The following is a 20,068-nucleotide window of genomic DNA, read 5'->3' as shown; positions in this document are numbered from 1 at the left end:
GGAGGGGAGCTGGAAGGCCCAGGGGTGCTGAGTGCCGCTGCGTTCCTCTCGTAGGCCCGCCCAGCCTTCCCCCTCGCGTCCCACGATTGTCAGCTTTCCCGGGACAGGGCGCGACCCTGCAGCGGGGCGGGGACGAGAGGAGCGTCGGTACCGCGCGAGTCCTCCTCTCCTCTCCTCTCCTCCGTACCGCGCTCTCTCCGGGCCCCGCGGCACAGCTCCCTCGGGGGAGGCGACGCGGCCCGGCTGGGGCGCGCGGGAGGGCTGGGGGGGCTGCGGCCGCCTCCGCTCGGGCCCCCCAGCAGCGCTCCTGGCGGGACGCCGGGCCGGCCTTCGCGCCCCCCCCCCCCCCCGCGGCCGCGCGCCTACTCCGGCTCCCCGGGAGCGCTGGGCGGGCTGGGCGGGCCGGCCTGGTCGGGGGGCTCCCGGGGCGGTGGCTGGCGCGGGCTGCGGCCGCTGGGCCGCGGGGGCCTCCGGGCGTGGAGGAAGAGCGCGGGGTCGGGCATGGGATCGGCGTCGTCCAGGGCGCGGGCCGCGCGGTCCCAGGCGGCCCAGTCCCGGCCCGGGCCCTTGGCGGCGGCCTCGGCGGCGGGCGGGCGGCGGGCCCGCTGTGCGCGGCGGCGGGGCCGGGGCTCGGGGGCCGCGGCGGCGGCGGGGCCCGGGCGCGGCGCCTGCAGTCTCTGGCGCGCCGCGTGCAGCTGGCAGGAGAGGTAGGCGGCCGCCTCGGTGTGCTTCTGCAGCTCGGTGCCCAGCACGGTGGCGCGGTGGCTGCGGCGCCGCAGCTCCTCCAGGAAGCGGCGCTCCTCCGCGCGCAGGCTGCAGCGAAGCGCCGACACCAGCACCTCGCGCTGCGCCACCTCCCGCCGCAGCTCGGCGTTGGCGGCCGTCCGCGCGGCCAGCTGCGACTCGAGCGCGCGGCACTTGCTCTCTAGCTCCCGGTTCGCCGCCTCTGGAGAGGGGAGGAGAGAAGACAGGTGACGGCCCCCGCCTGGCCGACGCCGCACCGCTCGCCGGTCCACGTTACCGAGCCCCGCAGCCCCCTGGTTATCCGTTCTCCCTCGCTCTCCCTCGCTCCCGACCCGTCGGCTACGCCGCCCTTCCTCTCTCGTCCGCGGGGCCCCTGCGCCGATCTGGCCTCTCTAATTCTTCAGGTTTCAGCCTGAACGTAAAAACCCTCCCTGCCCGTTCATCCCACCCACAATTGTTTGTGGGACCCTTACTGTATGCACTGTGTTAGGCATTGGGGGACGTCGTGGATAACGAAACATTCCTCGTGAAGCTTACAGCAAGCGTAAGCGGGAGAGGTAGCGTCCGGAATCACAAATGCATGTGAGGTTGCATCTGTGACATGTGCCAACGCCATGACTAATGACTAACAGGATACTGTGACCTAATCAGTCTTCTCGGCAGAGGAGCCACTTAGGCTAGCAGCAGTTGGAAGAATGAGTTGGAGTTAAGCAGTGAGGAGGGAGGCAAGGGTGCTTTGCACAGAGGAACAGTTTGTGCAAAAGCCTGTGGGTAGGAGAGACATGCAAGAGGCGGGGCTGGCAGACCTACCACTAGGGAAGGTGGGCAGGAAAGGGGAATCAAGTAGGTCAGCACCTTGCAGTTTCTTTCCTAGAGCAGTTGTTACCTCTCGTAATTTATGTATGTTATTTATTGTTTGCCTTTGCCTGCTGCGTTGAGTTTCAACACTGGGTACATACTGACCACCCAGAGAGCTTTAGAATATAGTTTCCTGCGCCCTAACAAAGACCAGATGAATCAGGATCTCTGGGATTGGACCTGGGAACTGGCGCTTCTTCAAAGTTCCCAGATGATTCTAATGTACCTACAGTGTTGAGGATCCCTGCCTCTTGGATCATGAGCTCCATTTCAGCAGGGAACAAATCCTGGGATTCACATAAGTAAGTGACTGTAGAGACAGATAGCTGAAAGGTGACAAAAGGTAGGCAAAAGGTGACTTAGGCAAGGACATGGAAATCAGTGTCAGGGGGACAAAGAAATGGAGCTCTCAAACCCACTGAGAAGATAAAAACCAGGACGTTGGGCTATATCTTTTTTTTTTTTTTTAAGATTTTACTTATTTATTCATGAGAGACAGAGAGAGAGAGAGAGAGAGTCAGAGACACAGGCAGAGGGAGAAGCAGGCTCCATGCAGGGAGCCGGATGTGGGACTCGATCCTGGAACTCCAGGATCATGCCCTGGGCCGAAGGCAGGAGCTAAACTGCTGAGCCACCCAGGGATCCCCCATTGGGCTATACCTTAATGTCAGATGACCCCAGAAACTCTTTCAAAGGAAGGATAGTAGGTGGGTTGAAGGTTGCTCTTGTTACAGATCTGGTATTTGGGATGTAACCCCCCTTCCTCCCAGCACTGAGGCATAAAGAGGTTGCCCACTTTAGGCAGTGGGCAGAATTCATTCAAATCTATAAATGCTTTGATCTTTACACACGAATATGCAAATATTCAAAGCAATCTCAACATTTTACCTTAAACTCCCAGCTTTGTCCATGCCTAAGTTTTGATCATGTATGTAGCTCTTGATCTACAAGCAGCACGTCAATATGGCAGGGAGTCCACTCTCTGCTAAATCCCTCCTGGCTAAGGAAGACTACATGGTGATTCATTTGAAATTAAGCATTTTACTGAGTCCTTTTCCATGTCTTGCACCTTGAGACAATGGATAACACCCAGTCCCAGTTCTCAAAGATCACCTAATTTTGGTGATTAAGATCTTAACAATGGAACCCCTCCTTTAAAAAAATTGTTTAATTGTACCAAAAAACAAATAACAAAGTTTACCATCTTAAGTGTTTTCAAGTGTACAGTTTAGTAGTTCTAAGTAAAGTCACATTGTTGTGTAACAGGTCTTTAGAACTTTTCTGTTTTGCAAAACTGAAACTCTATGCCCACTGAACAACCATCTCCCCCTCTCCATGTTATGGGTGAAGTAATAATCAGTAAATAAATATTTTAGTGGAATTGCTACAATGGCAAGAAGTTATGCTTTTGTCAGATGAAGGATTTGCTGATGTGCATGTGTTTCTTTTTTCTCCTCACCTAGATAAGTTTCCTTGAAGTCATGCACTCCATATTGCCATGGTGTTGATCTCAACATTCGGCATCTTGGAAGGTGTGGACTGATCATGGAAATCAGTTGCGCAAGGATGGGAAAGATTAGGGAGAGGGACACCCGCATGGCTCTGTGGTTGAGCTTGAGCATCTGCATTTGGCTCAGGGTGTGATCCCGGAGTTGTGGGATCTGAGTTCCACATCTGGCTTCCTGCAGGGAGCCTGCTTCTCCCTCTGCCTATGTCTCTGCTTCTCTCTCTGTGTCCCTCATGAATAAATAAATAAATAAATAAATAAATAAATAAATAATTTTTTTTTTAAAGGAAAGATTTGGGAGATGAGTCATAGACCAGGTGGACTTCCTGTATACCAAATCCTCCAGCTTTCATTTTCCTACTTGGACAGAGACATGGATACAGGGTATGGTGGTGCCAGTGCCGGTTGTTCATTACATAAAGCCACCCAGATGAATAGGCAAATGGAGCTGACATCCTGCACTCTGCTCAAAAAGCTGAGGAGTGGCTGTCCCCCAAGTCTGGCCTGGGGGCAGAGAAGGCTTGGGTCCTACTAAGTGGTGGGAAAAAGGTGACCTGTTGGGCCCCTATGGCATCTCCCCACCAGTCATCCTTCTCTTACCTTGCTGATGAGACTGGGCCTCTCTCATCTCCAGGTCACGAGTCAGTTCTAGAGGGAGAAAATAAAAGGCAGTTGTATGTGTGTGTGTGTGTGTGAGAGAGAAACAAAGAGACAGAGAGAGAGAAAGAGAGGGAGGGAGATCATGGAATCACGGAACAAGTGGCAATAATAGCATCCTTAGAAACCATCTAAACCACCTTCCATACCTATTTTACTGCAGTCCAGTGAGGGGAAGAGATGAAGAGAGGTGCAAGGCACCGCCTAAGCCTGACTGGCCTGATTGTAAGCCCAGAGATTTTTCCAGTGCAAGCACCATGCGTTCATGTGGAAGTTAGTTCAACCCTTGTGGGACTGAGGAGCCCGGCTTGCTTTGGGGGCTCGGGGGGTATTTGCTCCTTCCCCGCGGTGATGTACAAATGTCTAACATGACAACCAGCCAGAGCCATTCTGGAGGGACCCCTGTGGTGTGGGTCCCACAGCCCCTTCAGGGTTTTAGTTGGTGAATGTGAGAAGGCTGCTTGGGGACACTGGAGGGAAGTGGATATTTACCAGTAGGGTACGTGCATTTCACTATTTTCACAGCCAGCGCTGCTGTGCCTGTGTTATTTTCTGAGCATCAGCCCTGCTCCTTTCCAAGCCCTGTTTTCTGCTATATTCCACGAGGCAGGGAGAGGGGCCTCACGGGGGACAACGCCCCCTGGTGGCGGAAGGCCCACAGGATGCTTGGCTGGCGCTGAGGGGCGGGGTCCGCTCGCTGAGGGTGCGGGTGCTAGAGGTTTCCTCCTGGGAGCCGCAGCCCAGCCACCACCCCTGCGCCTGCCTGTCTTCCCAGTACCCATTCCTTACAGCCCAGAATGCCCCATTCCCTCAGCCAGCTGAGTCTAATCATCTTTTCAGCCTCACCCCAGCTCCCCCAACTCCACCACCGCTTGAGAGCTGGGAAAGGACTGGGAGGGAGCCCGGCAGCCGCTGGCAGCAGAGGGCACCTCCTCAGGAGCAAGTGTGTGTACCTGCAGGGATGCAATCTGGTGCCTAAAGGGAGGACATGTGAACCTGGGAGTGGGATAAGGTAGCAAATCTCTGGGATCAATGCCCGACAACACCTACAGAGTCTAGCCTTGCGGCCCCTCTGTCTGCCTCTCCTCGCTGGCTCTTCCCTTGGGAGGCCAACTGTTGTTAGGAGACCAAGAGCCAGGGTACCTGGGCCTTTTGTTGTGACCTGAGTCTGAACCTCCTTCCTGGAGTCCCAGGGAGGACCCTGATGCCTCTACTCTCCAGGGCTACCTGGAGCCAACTTGGCCCCTCCTGCAAGGCCCCGGAGTACCCCAAAGGATTTGGCTCTGCCACTAATTCCCAGTGGGCTGGTTTCACCTTTAACCAGGGAAGTTGGGGGAGGGGAGATAGACTCCTAGTTGAACTCCACTCCCCCATCCATCAAATCTCCCTGCCCATCTTCTGGCAAGAATCCCTACCTTTAGAAGACCATGCAGTGAGGTCAGATACCCTGTGTGACCTTGGGTCAGTAACAATAACTCTCTGAGCCTCAGTATTCTCCTCTGTGAAATGGGAACAAAAATCACACCTGCCTCTTAAGGGGCTGTTGCTAGGATTAAATTAGAGAAAATAAACGGAGGGTCCAAACCAGGACTAAGTCAGTGCTGAATACATGGGCAGTTCTTGTCATCATCCAGGCTGCCCTACCACCCAGAACACTCCCATCTCTTAAACCCCTTCAGTCTGAGTGGCACCCCTTTTTGGCAGGCTCTTTCTGAAGCCCTGCCCACTTGATTCCTACACTAGTTCATCCTCTCTCCCATCCCCTTCCCAGCTTCTGAGTCCCTGTTTATTTTACACACACACACACACACACACATATATATATTTAAATATTTTATTTATTTGAGAGAGGGAGAGAGAGCTCAAGCAGGGAGGAGGGGCCAAGGGAGAGCCCACATGGGGCTCAATCTCAAGACCCGGAGATCATGATCTGAGCCAAAATCAAGAGTTGGATGCTGAGTCGCCGGGGTGGCTCAGTGGTTGAGCATCTGCCTTTGACCCAAGGCGTGATCCTGGGGTCTTGGGATCAAGTCCCACATCAGGTTCCCTGCATGGAGCCTGCTTCTGTGTCTCTGCCTCTCTCTCTATGTTTCTCATGAATAAATAAATAAAATCTTAAAAAAAAAAAAGAGAGAGTTGGATGCTCAGCTCAACCAATTGAGCCACCCAGGTACATATATATATATGTATATATATTTAAATATATATTATATATATATTTATTTATTAAAATATTTTATGTATTTGAGAGAGAGTGTGTGAGTGAGTGAGCGAGAGAGACAGAGAGAGAGAGAGCACAAGCCAGGGGAGGGGTGGAGGAAGAGGGAGGAGCAGGGACACTGATGTGAGGCTTGATCCCAGGACCCTGAGATCCCGAGGCAGTCGCTTAACCTACTGAGCCACCCAGGCATCCCTACATTTTTTAAATTTTATTTTACTTTTTAAAGTAGGCTCCATGCCCAACAAGGGGCTGGAACTCATGACCCTGAGATTCAGAGTTCTGTGCTCTATGGCCTGAGTGAAGCAGGCGCCCCTCTGAGTCTGTTTAATCTCCTTGAAAAAAATCTTCTTTGTTCCTTTCCCCTCTTCACTCCTCCATCTCTTGGAATAAGGGCTTTATTCAGTTATTTCAGCCCCAAGAGTGGATGCTCCAGGCCAGCCTAGAGTTATTTTTATCTCCTTAATCAATAACCAAGAGACTGCAGTTCCATACCCAGCTGGGCAAGGTGGTGGGGGCTGTTGCTGCCTATTACACCTTCTTGGGATCCTGACCTATGTCCTGAGTGGAAGGACCCAGGTCTTCAGAATTAGGGCAAAGCAAAAAGAAATTAGGGCAAGAGCTGTAGGGTTTAGGGCACACTCATTCTGATTTTCCTTTAATGTTGTCATTAGAGGGATCCCTGGGTGGTGCAGCGGTTTAGTGCCTGCCTTAGGCCCAGGGCGCTATCCTGGAGACCCGGGATCGAATCCCACGTCAGGCTCCCGGTGCACGGAGCCTGCTTCTCCCTCTGCCTATGTCTCTGCCTCTCTCTCTCTCTCTGTGACTATCATAAATAAATAAAAAATTAAAAAAAAAATGTTGTCATTAGAATGAAAAAATGGCATCAGGCAGAGGTGAGTCGGTATGGGCTGTCCCTACCCCCTGGGCTGGCCTCTACTGCCATCCGGGCTTCAGGGAGATGGCAGGGAGCCTGGCCTAGGAATGTAGAAGCTGAATCTATATATGGAGCCAGAGGAGGGTGTGGTGGCTGAGAGTCAGGAGGACCAGCTTCTCATGCCACAGAGTGAGAAGCCAGGCAGGTCACTCAGTTTCCTTCTGAAGAATGGGGAGCCTCCCATGAGCAGAGGCTGGAAGGTAGGTAGAAGTCTGAGCATCTTGGGAGAGAATGTGCAGAAAGCTGCAGAGGCATGCACAGCTGAGAGTCTGGAGCCCTGGGTGCTAATCTTGGCTCTGTCACTAGGGTACTGAGTGGTTCTCTCTCTCTCTCTCTCTCCTCACTCCGGGTCTTAGTTTACCTTGTATAATGAAGACTTTGAGCTCTTCCAACTGACACATTCTATGAGTCATTGAATCTAAAGGCTGCACTTGGAGACTCAGCCTGGGTGAGCACTTGGGCCAGAGCCCAGCCTCTGAGACGGCCAGGCGGCTGAAGCCTGAGGTCCAAGAGCAGAGGTCAGGCCTGGGATTTGGCTTCATTCTTGGTGCCTCTTTCTGTCTTGTTCACAAATCTAATCAGTTGCCAAGTCCTCCCTTTCATCCTGTCTCCCATTGGTCTTCCCCTTTCTACCCCTATCATCTCTCACTGGACCGTTTCATCAGCCCATCACTAGTCTCCTTGCCTCCCTTCCCCTCTAATTCATCTTCCATACAGCTGCCGAGTTTCATAATATAGCATGATGCTATTCAGAAACTTTCAATGGCTCCCCACTACCTGGGAGAGCAGGACAAACTTGTTAGCTGTCTTGATATTTGTGGAGGTCTTCCATGATCTGCCTCCCCCTGCCCACCCCTCCTCCTGTCCCCCTCTCCCACCTCCCATCCTCCAGGCCTCACCTGAACAGCGTTTCTGCAGCCTCAGGATTTCCAGGTGCAGGTCTCGCAGCAGGGCCATCTGCTCCTTTTTCAGGAAGCTGATGTGGCGTTGCACACTCTGGATCTGATGCTCCAGGGACATGGTATCCATGGCAACCGAGGCCTGGGCCTCACCTGGGGGGAAGATGATAAGGTAAATCCACATCTCGTGGGCCCATCTGCCCTCAGAGATCCCCCGCAATCTGGGCTCCTATTCGCACTGCACTCATTTCCCCTTAAGGGTCACGAGTGTGTTGTCAGGGAAGTATAATTATTCCCATTTAACAGATGAAGAACCAGAGGCCTGGAGGGAAATGGTTGTACTCCCTTGCCTGCATATAACTTTAGCCTTTCTGCTTCTCAGAGAGGAACACAAATGGAGCAGCAAAGTCAGTGAAGAAAAATAGAGGCAGGTGGTAGCCTGCTCCTTAACCAGCTTTGGGCCAGCTTTCTCCCTCTCTGGGCTCTTGGTTTCCTCATGGCTAACATGAAGATGTTGTGGAGCATCTTGCCAGCATCCTACCAGCATCCCAGTCCAAGGGTGCCCACCAGCTGATAGATCAGGATGATAGTTAGAGCACACCCTCCCCTAGTTCAACTCTATTTCTCTGACTTAACCTTAACCCAGGACTCTGGGCTCTAGGTCACAGAGGAGGAAGATCTGATGAGTATTTTACCAACACCAACTCTATGGGCTGAAGGCAGGTAGCAGAGTCCCTTTTTAAAAGGGGAGTGTGGGGGGGTGCCTGGGTGGTTCAGTGGCTGAGCATCTGCTTTCCACTCAGGTCGTGATCTCAGAGTCCTAGGACTGAGTCCCGGGATTGAGACCCACATCGGGCTCCCTGCATGGGGCCTGCTTCTCTCTCTGCTTGTGTGTCTGCCTCTCTCTCTCTCTCTCTCTTTCTCTCTCTCTCTCTCTCTCTCTGTCTCTCATGAATAAATAAAATCTTTTAAAAAATAAAAATAAAAGGGGAGTGGGGTGGCATGCCTGGCTGGCTCAGCTCATAGAGCATGCAATTCTTGATCTTGGGGTTACGAGTTCAAGCCATGTTGCGTGCGGAGGTTACTTAAAAATAAAATCTTAGGGTAACCCCCGTGGCGCAGTGGTTTAGTGCCGTCTGCAGCCCGGGATGTGATCCTGGAGACCCAGGATCGAGTCCCACATCAGGCTCCCTGCATGGAGCCTGCTTCTCCCTCTGCCTGTGTCTCTGCCTCTCTCTCTCTCTGTGTGTCTCTATGAATAAATAAATAAAATCTTAAAAAAAAAATAAAATAAAATCTTAAAAAAAAAAGTTAGAAAAAATAGGAGTGGGAGAGGGTGATAGGGAGACCCATGCAGTGAATCCATGGTGGACACATAAGACACTGTGAAGGGAGGGCAGCTCTGTACCCCTGAGTCTTTTTTTTAAAATATTTTTACCCATTTATTTGACACACAGAGGGGGAGCACAAGCAGGGGGACGTAGCATGCAGAGGGAGGAGAGGGAGAGAGAGAGGGAGAGGCAGACTCTCTGCTGAGCAGGGAGCCCGATGTGATGCAGGGCTCCATTCCAGGACTCTGGGATCATGACCTGAGCTGAAGGCATACACTTAACCAACTGAACCACCCAGGTGCCTCTGTACCCCTGAATGGCTTTGCAGTCCCCCCCCCCCACCTCACCCCCCCGCCCCTTGATCCGATCCCTTTCCCAGGAAGTCCCTACTGTGATGATCACTGTCCTGGAGAAGCATAAGCAGAGGGCAGAAATAGGAGGTAGAGTTCATGCCTTTTTTGCCATGGACTCCCTGAGGTTTTTTTGTTTTTATTTTAAAAAAAATTTAAAAAAAATTTTTTTTAAAATTTATTTGAGAAAGAGTGCATGCTCATGCACACACATAAGCGGGGGCAGAGCAGGGAGAGAGAAAATCTTCAAGCCAACTCCCCGCTGAGTACAAGCCCAACATAGGGCTTGAATCCCATGACACTGAGACCATGACCTGAGCCGAAACCAAGAGTCTGACGCCAACTGATTGAGCCACCCAGGCACCTCTCTCCCTAAGCTTTTGAAGGAACTGTTTCTATCTGCCCAAGGAATTCCCTGGGCAGTGGAGAGAGAGGCCAGGTGATGGACAGCTCTTTTTGGCAAATGTTCCCCTCCAGGTTGACTTCGATGTAAATCTCTGCAAATCCAGATTTTTATATGTAGGATCACATCAAGCATGTGCACCTGAAAACCTATATGTAGGATCACATTAAGCATATGCACCTGAGATTCATAGGTTGCCTTCTTGGGGTGCATTTCCTATACTCCCTAACTCAACCAAAGAGGTCTTTCATTTCAGCAGGGGGTGGCCCTTTGGCCTGTGGGAACCATTGGCCACATTTACTGACCATCTCCTATGTTTAAGAAATTTATACATATTATCTTACTTTTGCTAACTACTTTTCTTTCTTTTTTTTCTAAGATTTTATTTATTTATTCATGAGAGACACACGGAGAGAGAGAGGCAGAGACACAGGCAGAGGGAGAAGCAGGCTCCATGCCGGGAGCCCGATGCGGGACTCGATCCTGGGTCTCCAGGATCACACCCTGGGCTGAAGACGGCGCTAAACCGCTGAGCCACCAGGGCTGCCCACTAACTACTTTTCAGGAGATATTACCACCCTCATTTCACAAGTAAAGAAACTGAGACTCAGAGCTGAAGTGACTTGTGCCAGGTCATGTGGTCAGTAAGTGGTGGTAGACCCAATTCTCTAACTGCATCTTCTGAATCCAAAGTAGGTTCCCAATATTCATAGTGAGAACTGGGTTTGAATCCTGAGTCTTTCAGTTACCTGCTGTGTGACTTTGGATAAGGAAGTTGACCTCTCTCAACTTTTTTCCCTTCTCTGTAAAATGGGGCTAATAGTGACAGTCTAAGGATAATTGTGAGAATTAAATGAAATTAAAAAGTGCAGAGCACTTCTTCTCTTGTCTGCCTAGTGTGCAAGTAGGTTAATCCTTAGCTTGATTTGTTCATTTATTCATTCATACATTCAACGATCTATATATTGCCAACTGTGGGGGTGTGGGAGGCACAGTGATGAGCAAAACAAAATTCCTGCTCTTGTGGAGCTTGCAGGATGAAGAGAATCAAACAAATAAATAAATGCATCAAACAAATAATAATACACATAAGTATACAATTATAATCTGTGAAAAGCACGATGAAAGAAACATACAGGGTGATGTGGAAAACTATAATGTGGGACCTGTTTTAGATTTGGGGCCAGAGAAGGTCTCTTGAAGGAAGTGATCTTTTAAAAAAGATTTTATTTATTTATTCATGAGACACAGAGAGAGAGGGGCAGAGACACAGGCAGAGGGAGAAGCAGGCTCCCTGTGGGGAGCCCCATGTGGGACTTGATCCTGAGACTCTGTGATCATGCCCTGAGCCGAAGGTAGATGCTCAACTGCTGAGCCACCCATGTGTCCAAAAGGAGCTGATTTTAAGCCAGAACTCTGTGGCAGGCAGAATTCGAAGATGGCCCCCAAGATTTCTAGCTCCTGGTATAGATACACTCTCTTCTCTTTCTTTCTTTCTTTCTTTCTTTCTTTCTTTCTTTCTTTCTTTCTTTCTTTCTTTCTTTCTTTCTTTCTTCTTTCTTTCTTTCTTCTTTCTTTCTTTCTCTTTCTTTCCTTCCTTCCTTCCTTCCTTCCTTCCTTCCTTCCTTCCTTCCTTCCTTCCTTCCTTCCTTTCTCTCTTTTCTTTCTTTCTTTCTTTCTTTCTTTCTTTCTTTCTTTCTTTCTTTCTTTCTTTCTTTCTTATTTTATTTATTTATTTATTCATGAGAGACACACAGAGACACAGAGAGAGGAAGAGACACAGGCAGAGGGAGAAGCAGGCTCCATGCAGGGAGCCCAATGTGGGACTCGATCCCAGATTTCCAGGATCAGGCCCTGGGCTGAAGGCGGTGCTAAACCACTGAGCCACCTGGGCTGCCCCACTCTCCCCTTTCTTTGAGTGTGGATGGGACTCTGAATATGATGGATTTCTCTTCCGTGATTAGAACATATGACAAAAGTGAAGGGATTTTGCAACATAATAAAGGTCTCCAGTCAACTGACTCTGAGTTAATCGAAAGGGAGATTATCCTGGGCAGCTGGTTCATAGGGCCCATACTGAAGGAAAAGATCTGAAGCCTGAGAGAAATGATGCTTCTGGCCTTGAAGGAGTAAACCACCATGCTGTGAGGAGCCCAGGAGAGGCTCATGGGAGGAGGCCATGAGACCTGAGAGAGGCTGCAGGTAGCTAAGGATGGTTCTTGGCAGACAGCTCGCAAGCAATGAGGACTGCTGTTTTACAGAAGTCAATTCTATGAACTCTCTAAGGGATCTTGGAAGTGGGTCTTTTCTCTAGTTGACCCTTCAGATGAGAATGCAGCCAGCCTTAATTTCAGCCATTTGAGGGCCTTAGCAGAAGACCTAGCTAGAATGTGGCAGACTCCACATCCTCAGAAACTATGAGATAACAAGTTTATGTTCTTTTAAGCCACTTAGTTTGTGGAAATTTGTTATGCAGCAATAGAAAACTAACACAGACTTGAAGGAGGAGTAGGAATTAGAATAATAAAGGGAAGAGCATGCTAAATAGGGAATAATACTCTGGGGTAGTGTACTAGTACTAGCTTACATTTATTCGGCGCCTACTGTGTGCCAAGCCTTGTGCTAAGTGCTTCACATGGTGTTTTGGGGGAACTGAAACATTGTCACTGCTGGTGAGGATTGAAGTGTCAGTTATTGAGGCGGGGGGAGGGGGGTTGCAGGAAGTGAGGTTAACAAGAGAAGAATTCCATAGAGTCTTGTAAACTATGCTAAGAATTTTGGATTAATACTAAATGAATTGGTAAGTTATTTAAGAATCTTAAGCAGAGGAGGGACAAGATAGGATTTGCATTTCTAAAAGATCACTCTGGCTGGTGTGGTGTGGGGAGTGCAGATTAGAGGGGGCAGAGTGGATGTGGGAGGTGAGCTGGGAGAGTGGAGCAGTGATCTTGGTGCGATGATAGAGGCCTGGATCAATGATGGAGGTGAAGACAGACAGAAATTCCAGGTGTATTTTGGGGTAGAATTGTTAGCATGTGCGAGTGGATTAAGTCATGATGACGGGGAGGGTGAATGTTCAGGATGTCTCCCAGTTTTCCTGTCTGGGCAACTCAAATATGTAGGCACATTTGTTGGCTCTTTCTACATTTCTTCATCTTTCACATTAGACCTCTTTCACAGTGGACCTCTTCTCTAATCTATAATCACTCCCTAAGTGATCTTGTCCAATCCTATGGCTGTAAATACTATTTATATGCTGACTCCTGCATGCTAGACTGACTATGTAACACCTCTGTTTGGATGTCTAATGGGTCTCTCAAATTTACAAGTCCCAATGCTGAGCTCTTGCGATCCATCCTATAAACCTGCTCTTGCCCACTGTTCACCATCTTGATAAGTGGCACCAGTTTTTGCCTATTCACTCAGTTGCTCAGGCCAAGAACTTAAGAGTTATCTTTGATTCCTCTGTTTCTTCATATGCCACAGCCAATCCATCTGCAAATCCAGTTGTCTCTACCTTTGAAAATGTGTATGCTCTATCCAATCAGTTCTCACTATTTCCATTGCTGTCACCCTTGTCCCAGCTACCACCAGCCCTCTGGTATGCCCTGCAGTAACCTGCTCCTTGTCTGCCATACAGCAACTGGGGCTCCTTTAACAAGTCTGATCATGTCTCCCTGCCCCCCACTCAAAACAGCTTCCCATTACACTTAATACTGAATCCAAAATTCTTACCAGACTCTTTAAAATTGCCTCTGGCTCTGTTTGCCCTCATCTACTACTGTTCTCCCACTGCTGACTCCCTCCCAGCCACTCTGGCCTCCTTACTATTTCCTGAATATGCCAAACACATTCTTACCTCAGGGACTTGGTATTTGCCATCCCCTCTTCCAGGAACACCCTTTACCCAGATACCCTCATGGCCCATTCTTCCCCTTCATTCAGGATTCTGTTCAAATGTCACTTCCTCAGGGCCCTTCTCTGATTACCTGATTTAATATAGAACCCTCTCTCATCCTCTATTCCCTTAATCTGCATTGCATGAATATATTATATTTTGCTTCTTGCTTTTTTTAAAATATTTTATTTATTTATTCATGAGAGACACAGAAACACAGGCAGAGGGAGAAGCAGGCTCCACGCAGGGAGCCCAATGTGGGACTCGATCCTGGGATCCCGGGATCACACCCTGAGCCAAAGGCAGATGCTCAACCACTGAGCCACCCAGGCGTCCCTATTTTGCTTCTTGTTTATTTCCTCTGCCAGAGCATGGCAACACAAGATGAAGGACTCTGTTTTGTTTCCTCCCGTTCCCTAGTGCCTAGCACAGCATCTGACAAATAGGATATACTCAGTAACTACTCAGTGGAGTGCACAAGTGAGTTCGTGGAGCTGGGGCAGATGAAGGAGGAGCAGATTTACAGAGAAGGTAAGATCAAGCCTGAGACATGTTAGATTCACCATACTCAAGGAAACGTTGTTAGATTCGCCATACTCAAGGAAAACATTTCCATAAACAAGGAAACATGGATCTCAAGTGGGAAGTCAAATATCCTGGTGCATAACTTAGGAGAAATAGATGAGCTATGTCTGTGCTATTGTGTAACTGTATTGGGATGTGTGTGCCTGTGTGTCTGCACATGTACCTGAGACTGTGTGTGTTCTCGAGGAGTGCATCTACGTATACATGCATGTGTGTGTGGGGGGTGTCCTGCTTTGTTTGTGTCTATGTGTCTGTTCTGTGTGCACCTAGAGGGCGAAAGCATGTGGGCCTCTGCTTATGATGAAGAGAGAAAATGTCTGTTCCCAGCCTCTGAAATGCAAGTGTTCTGAAGAGAAAAAGCTCTTTCCACACAGCCCTGGAGACTGGACCTTGGCCACGGTGAGAGGCTGAGCCAACCAGCTGTTTCTGAGCCTTCCCAGAAGGACTTGAGGATTTGCTTCCAACTAGGCAGGCTGCTCTTCTCAGGGCAGAAATTTGGGTCACAAACGGTCCTGGCAGATATTTTTTCTTACACATGATTGTGTTGTTTGTTTGGGGGAGGATGGGAGATGGATTGGGACGGGGAACTACAACACAGTGCTCTCACGTGTGGCTGTCACACACACTTCAGAAGGCCCAAGCCAGGAAAATGTCCTAGAAATGCCATAGATGTTCGCATAACAACGCAGTCCTACAACTCTCTGGCTTGAGAAGAAGCTTGTGCCTTCTCACAAGGATTTGGTCCAGATCCGTGGGAGCAGTTGAAAGGTAGGGTTATCACCTTTGTCTTCTGCCCACATCCAGCTCATAGATGCCCAGCTTCACAGGTTACAGTGAGAAGGGTCCGGGCAGTCCAGGTGACTCAGTGGTTTAGCGCCACCTTCGGCCCAGGGTGTGATCCTGGAGACCCCGGAGTCCCACATCAGGCTCCCTGCATGGGGCCTGCTTCTCCCTCTGCCTGTGTCTCTGCCTTCCTCTCTCTCTCTGTGTGTGTTTCTCATGAATGAATAAATACAATCTTAAAAAAACAAAACAAAACAAAACAAAACAGTGAGAAGGGTCCCTTGCCTTTGTGCACTGTCCTGACCACCTCAGAGTTTGTATCATTTCTGCTGCCCATCTTCTCCTGGTGCTCCTAGTTTTACTTTGTTTTAATTTTCTAGTTTGATGAAAAATGCTCATTAAAAAATTGTTTATTTAAAAATAAAAAAAGGAGGGCACCTGGGTGGCTCAGTGGTTGAGTGTCTGCCTTTGGCTCAGGTCATGATCCCCGGGTCCGGGATGGAGTCCCACATCAGGCTCCCTGTGGGGAGCCTGCTTCTCCTTCTGCCTGTGTCTCTGCCTCTGTGTGTGTGTCTCTCATGAATAAATAAATAAAATCTTTAAAAAAATAAAAAAATTTAAAAAGGACCTGTAACACAAGGTTCAAATTTATAGAGTTAATTCCAGTACTTCTGACATACCTCTTATCTGTCTGAAACATAAAATTCTGGCACTCTAAGGCTTGGGCTCCTGGTCTCTGGAAACGGCCTCACCTCTTGCCTATCTTTTTGGAGCGTCTGAGTACCCACTTTTCTTTCCAGCTATCTGATTCCGACAGATATGGCAAATGGGAAGTTGTAGTTCTTTCCCCTTTCCCCTTATTATGGTTCTTTGGGTTGGAAAAACCACAGAAAATGAAGACTCACATAGCACTCAGGCTCAGAGGGGTCTTTGGGATCATCCTAATTAGTGGTTTGCAAATCTTGCTTTATAGAGCCCAAAATTCTGCAGAGGGGTCTCAGAAGTTGCCAAAAATGGTTGGAGGCACAAGACAGGGGCTTTGCTATTTTTACCTCTCTTTATTTTGATGGGCTTGTACATACAAATTCATTGGAGAGAAGGCTTCTGCTAATCAAAAGTCTGAAAACCACTTTTATAGCTCAGTCTTTCCTTGGGTGGCCAACCACTCCCCTTCCCTTACTCTGCCTAGTGTCTCCTGGCCTCTGCTGCCCCATCTCACCCTCAGGCAGACAAAGTGGCTGGGAGAGGAAGCAGAGCTTTCCGCTTGTGTGGAGTTTGCATTTTCCACCACCCCTCACTCCCTGACTGCTTCTCTTGTCCCAGTTTCAATTTCATTCTTAGTGTTTCTTTTCTCTTTGGGACTGGAAGTATTTATTGAGTCAACAAATATCCTTGCACTGTTCTGAACATTCAATATCCACATTTTGTTAAAAAATTTTAAATACGCCTTCTTGTTTCAGGGAGAAGGTTAAACTCATTTTTTATCATTTTTATAGCCAGGGCAGGTATAGATAGGACAGGCAATGGTAATACATGAATAAATGAATTATGTTATGTTACGTTATTTATTTATTTATATTTAGTCATTATTCCTCTTTACTACCTGACTCTAGGCCTGGGGTTAGAGGTAGAACTCAAGATATCTTTCTCAAAACCATCTAAATCTAAAAAAAAAAAAAAAAAAAAAGATATCTTTCTCAGATATGGAGGCACAGGCAATAATATTTAGGATAATCATCAATGCACAGGTAATACTACTTATATAACAACAATGAATGGCTGGCACTTCTTAGCATTTTATACATATTAACTCATTTATCTTTATAACAACCCTACACTGAAGGTTCTATTAGTATGTCCACTCTGTATATGAGGAAACAGAGGCTCAAACAGGTTAAGTACCTTCCCTAATATCCACAACTATAGTGGCTGGCAACTAAGAGCTCCACACTGGGTGCCCACCTGCATTAAGGCCTTCAAATCTAAGCATGGTCCACATTTGCAGTCTGATGTCCTCCTCTTTGGGATTCTCCTTTACACTGCTCTCACAACAAACTCTCCTCATAAACATGGATGGACATCCCAATACCCTATCTCTGCCTCCTGAAACCTGACCCATCCTTCAAAGCACTTCTGAAAGGCTACCTTTATTACCAAGCTTTCCCTGACCCTCACCAAGTTGGGATGACTTTCTTTCATCTCTGTGTTTCCCAGGTGTCGTTATGCTATGTATCACACTTCAATCTCCCCCAACCTGTGTGTGTGTGTGTGTGTGTGTGTGTGTGTTTGTGAGACCTGGCTTCTGCTCTAAGCTCTAAGCTACCTGAGGGGAGGATCTTGTCTTTTTATGGAACAGATGTACAATGAATCTTGGTGAAATTGGGAGAATGAGTTGAGTGTTACTGGGAATCACCAGAGCAAGTAAGTGCATATACTAGAAAGTAATGCCCCTCACCACCACCACCCCCCGCCCCCACACCCAAGTCCTTGGCTCTCCTGGAGACTTGTCTTGGGAACAAGAAGTCAGCTTTTGACAAATGTTCGGGACTCTGCAAGGTGGGCTCACCTGGCCAGTGGTGGAGCCACCTTCTAGAAGGGTCTTGTGATCCTCCCCACTCCATAACCCCTCTCCCCCTGTTACCCCTAGGCTATGGCTTCTCCTCTCCATTGAAGATCTCAGGACAGCCAACCTCAGCAAAGCTGAGGATCCAGAGACACGGGAGTGGGATGTATGAAGAAACTGGAGCACCCATTCCCTTCAGTCTGGTGTACTGCTTGATTATGCCTCCAATATGACTCCCAGAGAAAGCCGATGGGGAGATGGAGACTAAGGACGATGGGGAAGAGGGGTACCAGGGAGGGAGGCCAGGGAAAGAAGGCAGAAAGATGTGTGTGATGGGAGGTGGCCGGAGGTGGCGGTGGCTCGACCTCAGGCCGCTCTGGACTCTTCGCCAGGGCCGGTAAGGATCTAAGTCCGGGCGGCGGAGGACAACTTCTGCCAGCAGCCCGCGGGTCCTGTCCGCCTCCCTCCCCGAGGAGCGGGAGCTCGGGCCTCGCTGCTCCCCGCCCAGGGCCACCCGGCTGCTCACCCCCACGCCCACCGGCCTCCTCACCTTCGGGACCTGAGGGAGCGACGGGCCAGCGGGGCCCTGGGTCCGGGCCAGGCTGGGTGGGGGAAGGCGCTCTTCTTCCCCGCGCTAGCTGCGCCCGGGGTTCCGCAGCACCCGCTCCGGCTGCGGCGCCATCAGCTGCTGCGAGGATGCGGAGCGTCGGGCCGGGGCTCCGGGGGGCTCCGGGGCGCCGAGGGGGGTCCGGGGCGGGCTCCAGGCGTAAACACCCAGCAACGTGACCGGAACTGGCGAACGAGCCGTAGGGGGAGCGGTGGGGGGGGGGCGGGAGAGATAAGGGGGGAGGGGAGGGACCTGGGACTGGCGGGGAGGGGCCGTGGGCGGGGCGGGGGGAGGGGAGGCCGGCGGCGCGCAGTCGGGGGAAGGGGAACCCCAGAAGCCCAGGGAGCCAGGCCTGAGGACCCCGGCGGGCAGCCCAGCTCGGGGAGCTGGCTTTGCCTGGGAGCTGGAAGGGAAACCCGCGGAACCCGCCAGCTACTTGGCGAGCAAGGGCGCGGCGGGCGGATCAGCACCGCGGACAGAGCCCGGGCCGGCAGGCCGCGATCTGCTCCGCCCCTCCGCCCACCCACTGGCGTAGCAACCAGAGCCGTGCCCGCACCCGCCCAGGGAAGGGTTGCGGGGAGAGCTGACCCGGGGTCAGGAAACTTATTCTGTGCTAGTTGGCAGTGAAGCCGCCCCGGACCTCTCACTACCTGTGTGACCTTGAGTGAGTCGCATCACCTCTCTGGGTCCTAGTTGATAAGACATCATCTTTCCTGTGAGGGTCCCAAGAACCAAGAGACCGTCCTCTATAAACTCGGAAGTCCAGAACATTGGTATTGATACGTTTTCACTGCACATGGGTGACTTCTGGAGTTGGGCTTCTTGGCATCTAAGTCTGGCTCTACCAATACCTTTCTCTTCCCTGGACCTTGGTCTCCAGATCTGTGAAATAGGATAATGATGTCTATGCAATCCGTAAGTCTTTGAGTTGTTGTGAGGATGAAATAAATTAATATCTGTAAAGTGCTTAAAACAGTGCTGCATGCTCATTAGGCATTCATGCTCATGATGGCAAGGGTTAGGTAGCAATGTGTGAGAGGTAGGTGGCTCAGCTTTGGGTAAGTCATTTCCATCCCTACCCTTAGGGGACAGAGGAAGGGTCTGAGGAAATTCAGATTAAAGGGCAGATCTGACTTTTCTCACACCATTGCCAACCAAATATTCCATCCCCTGACCTTTTGGTCCAAATACACAGAGAAGTCCTCCATCTTTGTCTCCAGAACTGGAAGACTCTGGCACGTGGGCTTTGGAGAATGTTTTGGCAACTCATTGGCCTCAAGGGCACCCTGCCTTCTCTGCCCTCCCTGCCCTTCTCAGTCAACTTTTAAGCCTTAACTGGACTTGGGTGTCAATAAAGAAAAGCTTTCGTTGCTCCCAGAAGATTATAACCCTTAAAAGGGTTGAAGAAATGACTCTCTCTTAGGTATCTTGACAAATGGAATTCCTGTTTTGTTCAAAGGCATCTCAAATCCCACTCTGTAGGAGTTCTTCTAGCTGTGCCTTGGGTGGTCCCATTTCATCTTGTCTGCCCTGAGGAAACCCTTGAGAGAGGAGCAGAGAGGCCAGCCCAGTGCTGCTTCTTAATGCCTTGCTATCTCTGCAAGGGCAGTATTCCTGGACGGTATACTATGTGTGTCTCCAGCAGGGCCATGGCTTCTGATGAACCATCAGTTAATCAATGATTTTGACTAACCATCAATTCTGAGGAAATAAACCCTCAACTTCATA

The 20,068-nt window shown here is 49.9% G+C and overlaps 1 protein-coding gene and 1 long non-coding RNA gene across 3 annotated transcripts; one reads left to right on the top strand and one right to left on the bottom strand.

Annotated features, from left to right (window-relative positions):
- Window positions 1-362: 362 nt before the first annotated feature.
- Window positions 363-18,548, bottom strand: CCDC92B (coiled-coil domain containing 92B). Its single transcript, XM_072779007.1, has 4 exons — window positions 18,284-18,548; window positions 7,821-7,973; window positions 3,710-3,757; window positions 363-946 (listed from the first exon to the last, which is right to left on the bottom strand). Exons 2-4 carry the CDS (start codon window positions 7,948-7,950, stop codon window positions 363-365), a joined length of 762 nt encoding a protein of 253 aa, XP_072635108.1. The 5' UTR covers window positions 7,951-7,973; window positions 18,284-18,548.
- LOC140606102 (uncharacterized) lies at window positions 12,651-18,438 on the top strand. 2 transcript variants are annotated; one of them, XR_012008517.1, is made up of 3 exons: window positions 12,651-12,704; window positions 14,223-14,333; window positions 17,818-18,438. It is a non-coding gene; the product is annotated as an uncharacterized lncRNA (long non-coding RNA). The 2 variants fall into 2 exon arrangements; XR_012008516.1 differs by lacking the exon at window positions 12,651-12,704 and adding an exon at window positions 12,747-12,911.
- Window positions 18,549-20,068: the final 1,520 nt, after the last annotated feature.

The sequence above is a fragment of the Canis lupus genome, chromosome 16, assembly GCF_048164855.1.
Source record: "Canis lupus baileyi chromosome 16, mCanLup2.hap1, whole genome shotgun sequence".
Lineage (NCBI taxonomy): Eukaryota > Metazoa > Chordata > Mammalia > Carnivora > Canidae > Canis > Canis lupus.
Note: the sequence above shows the minus strand (reverse complement) of the source record. Positions and strands in the feature narration are given on the sequence as shown.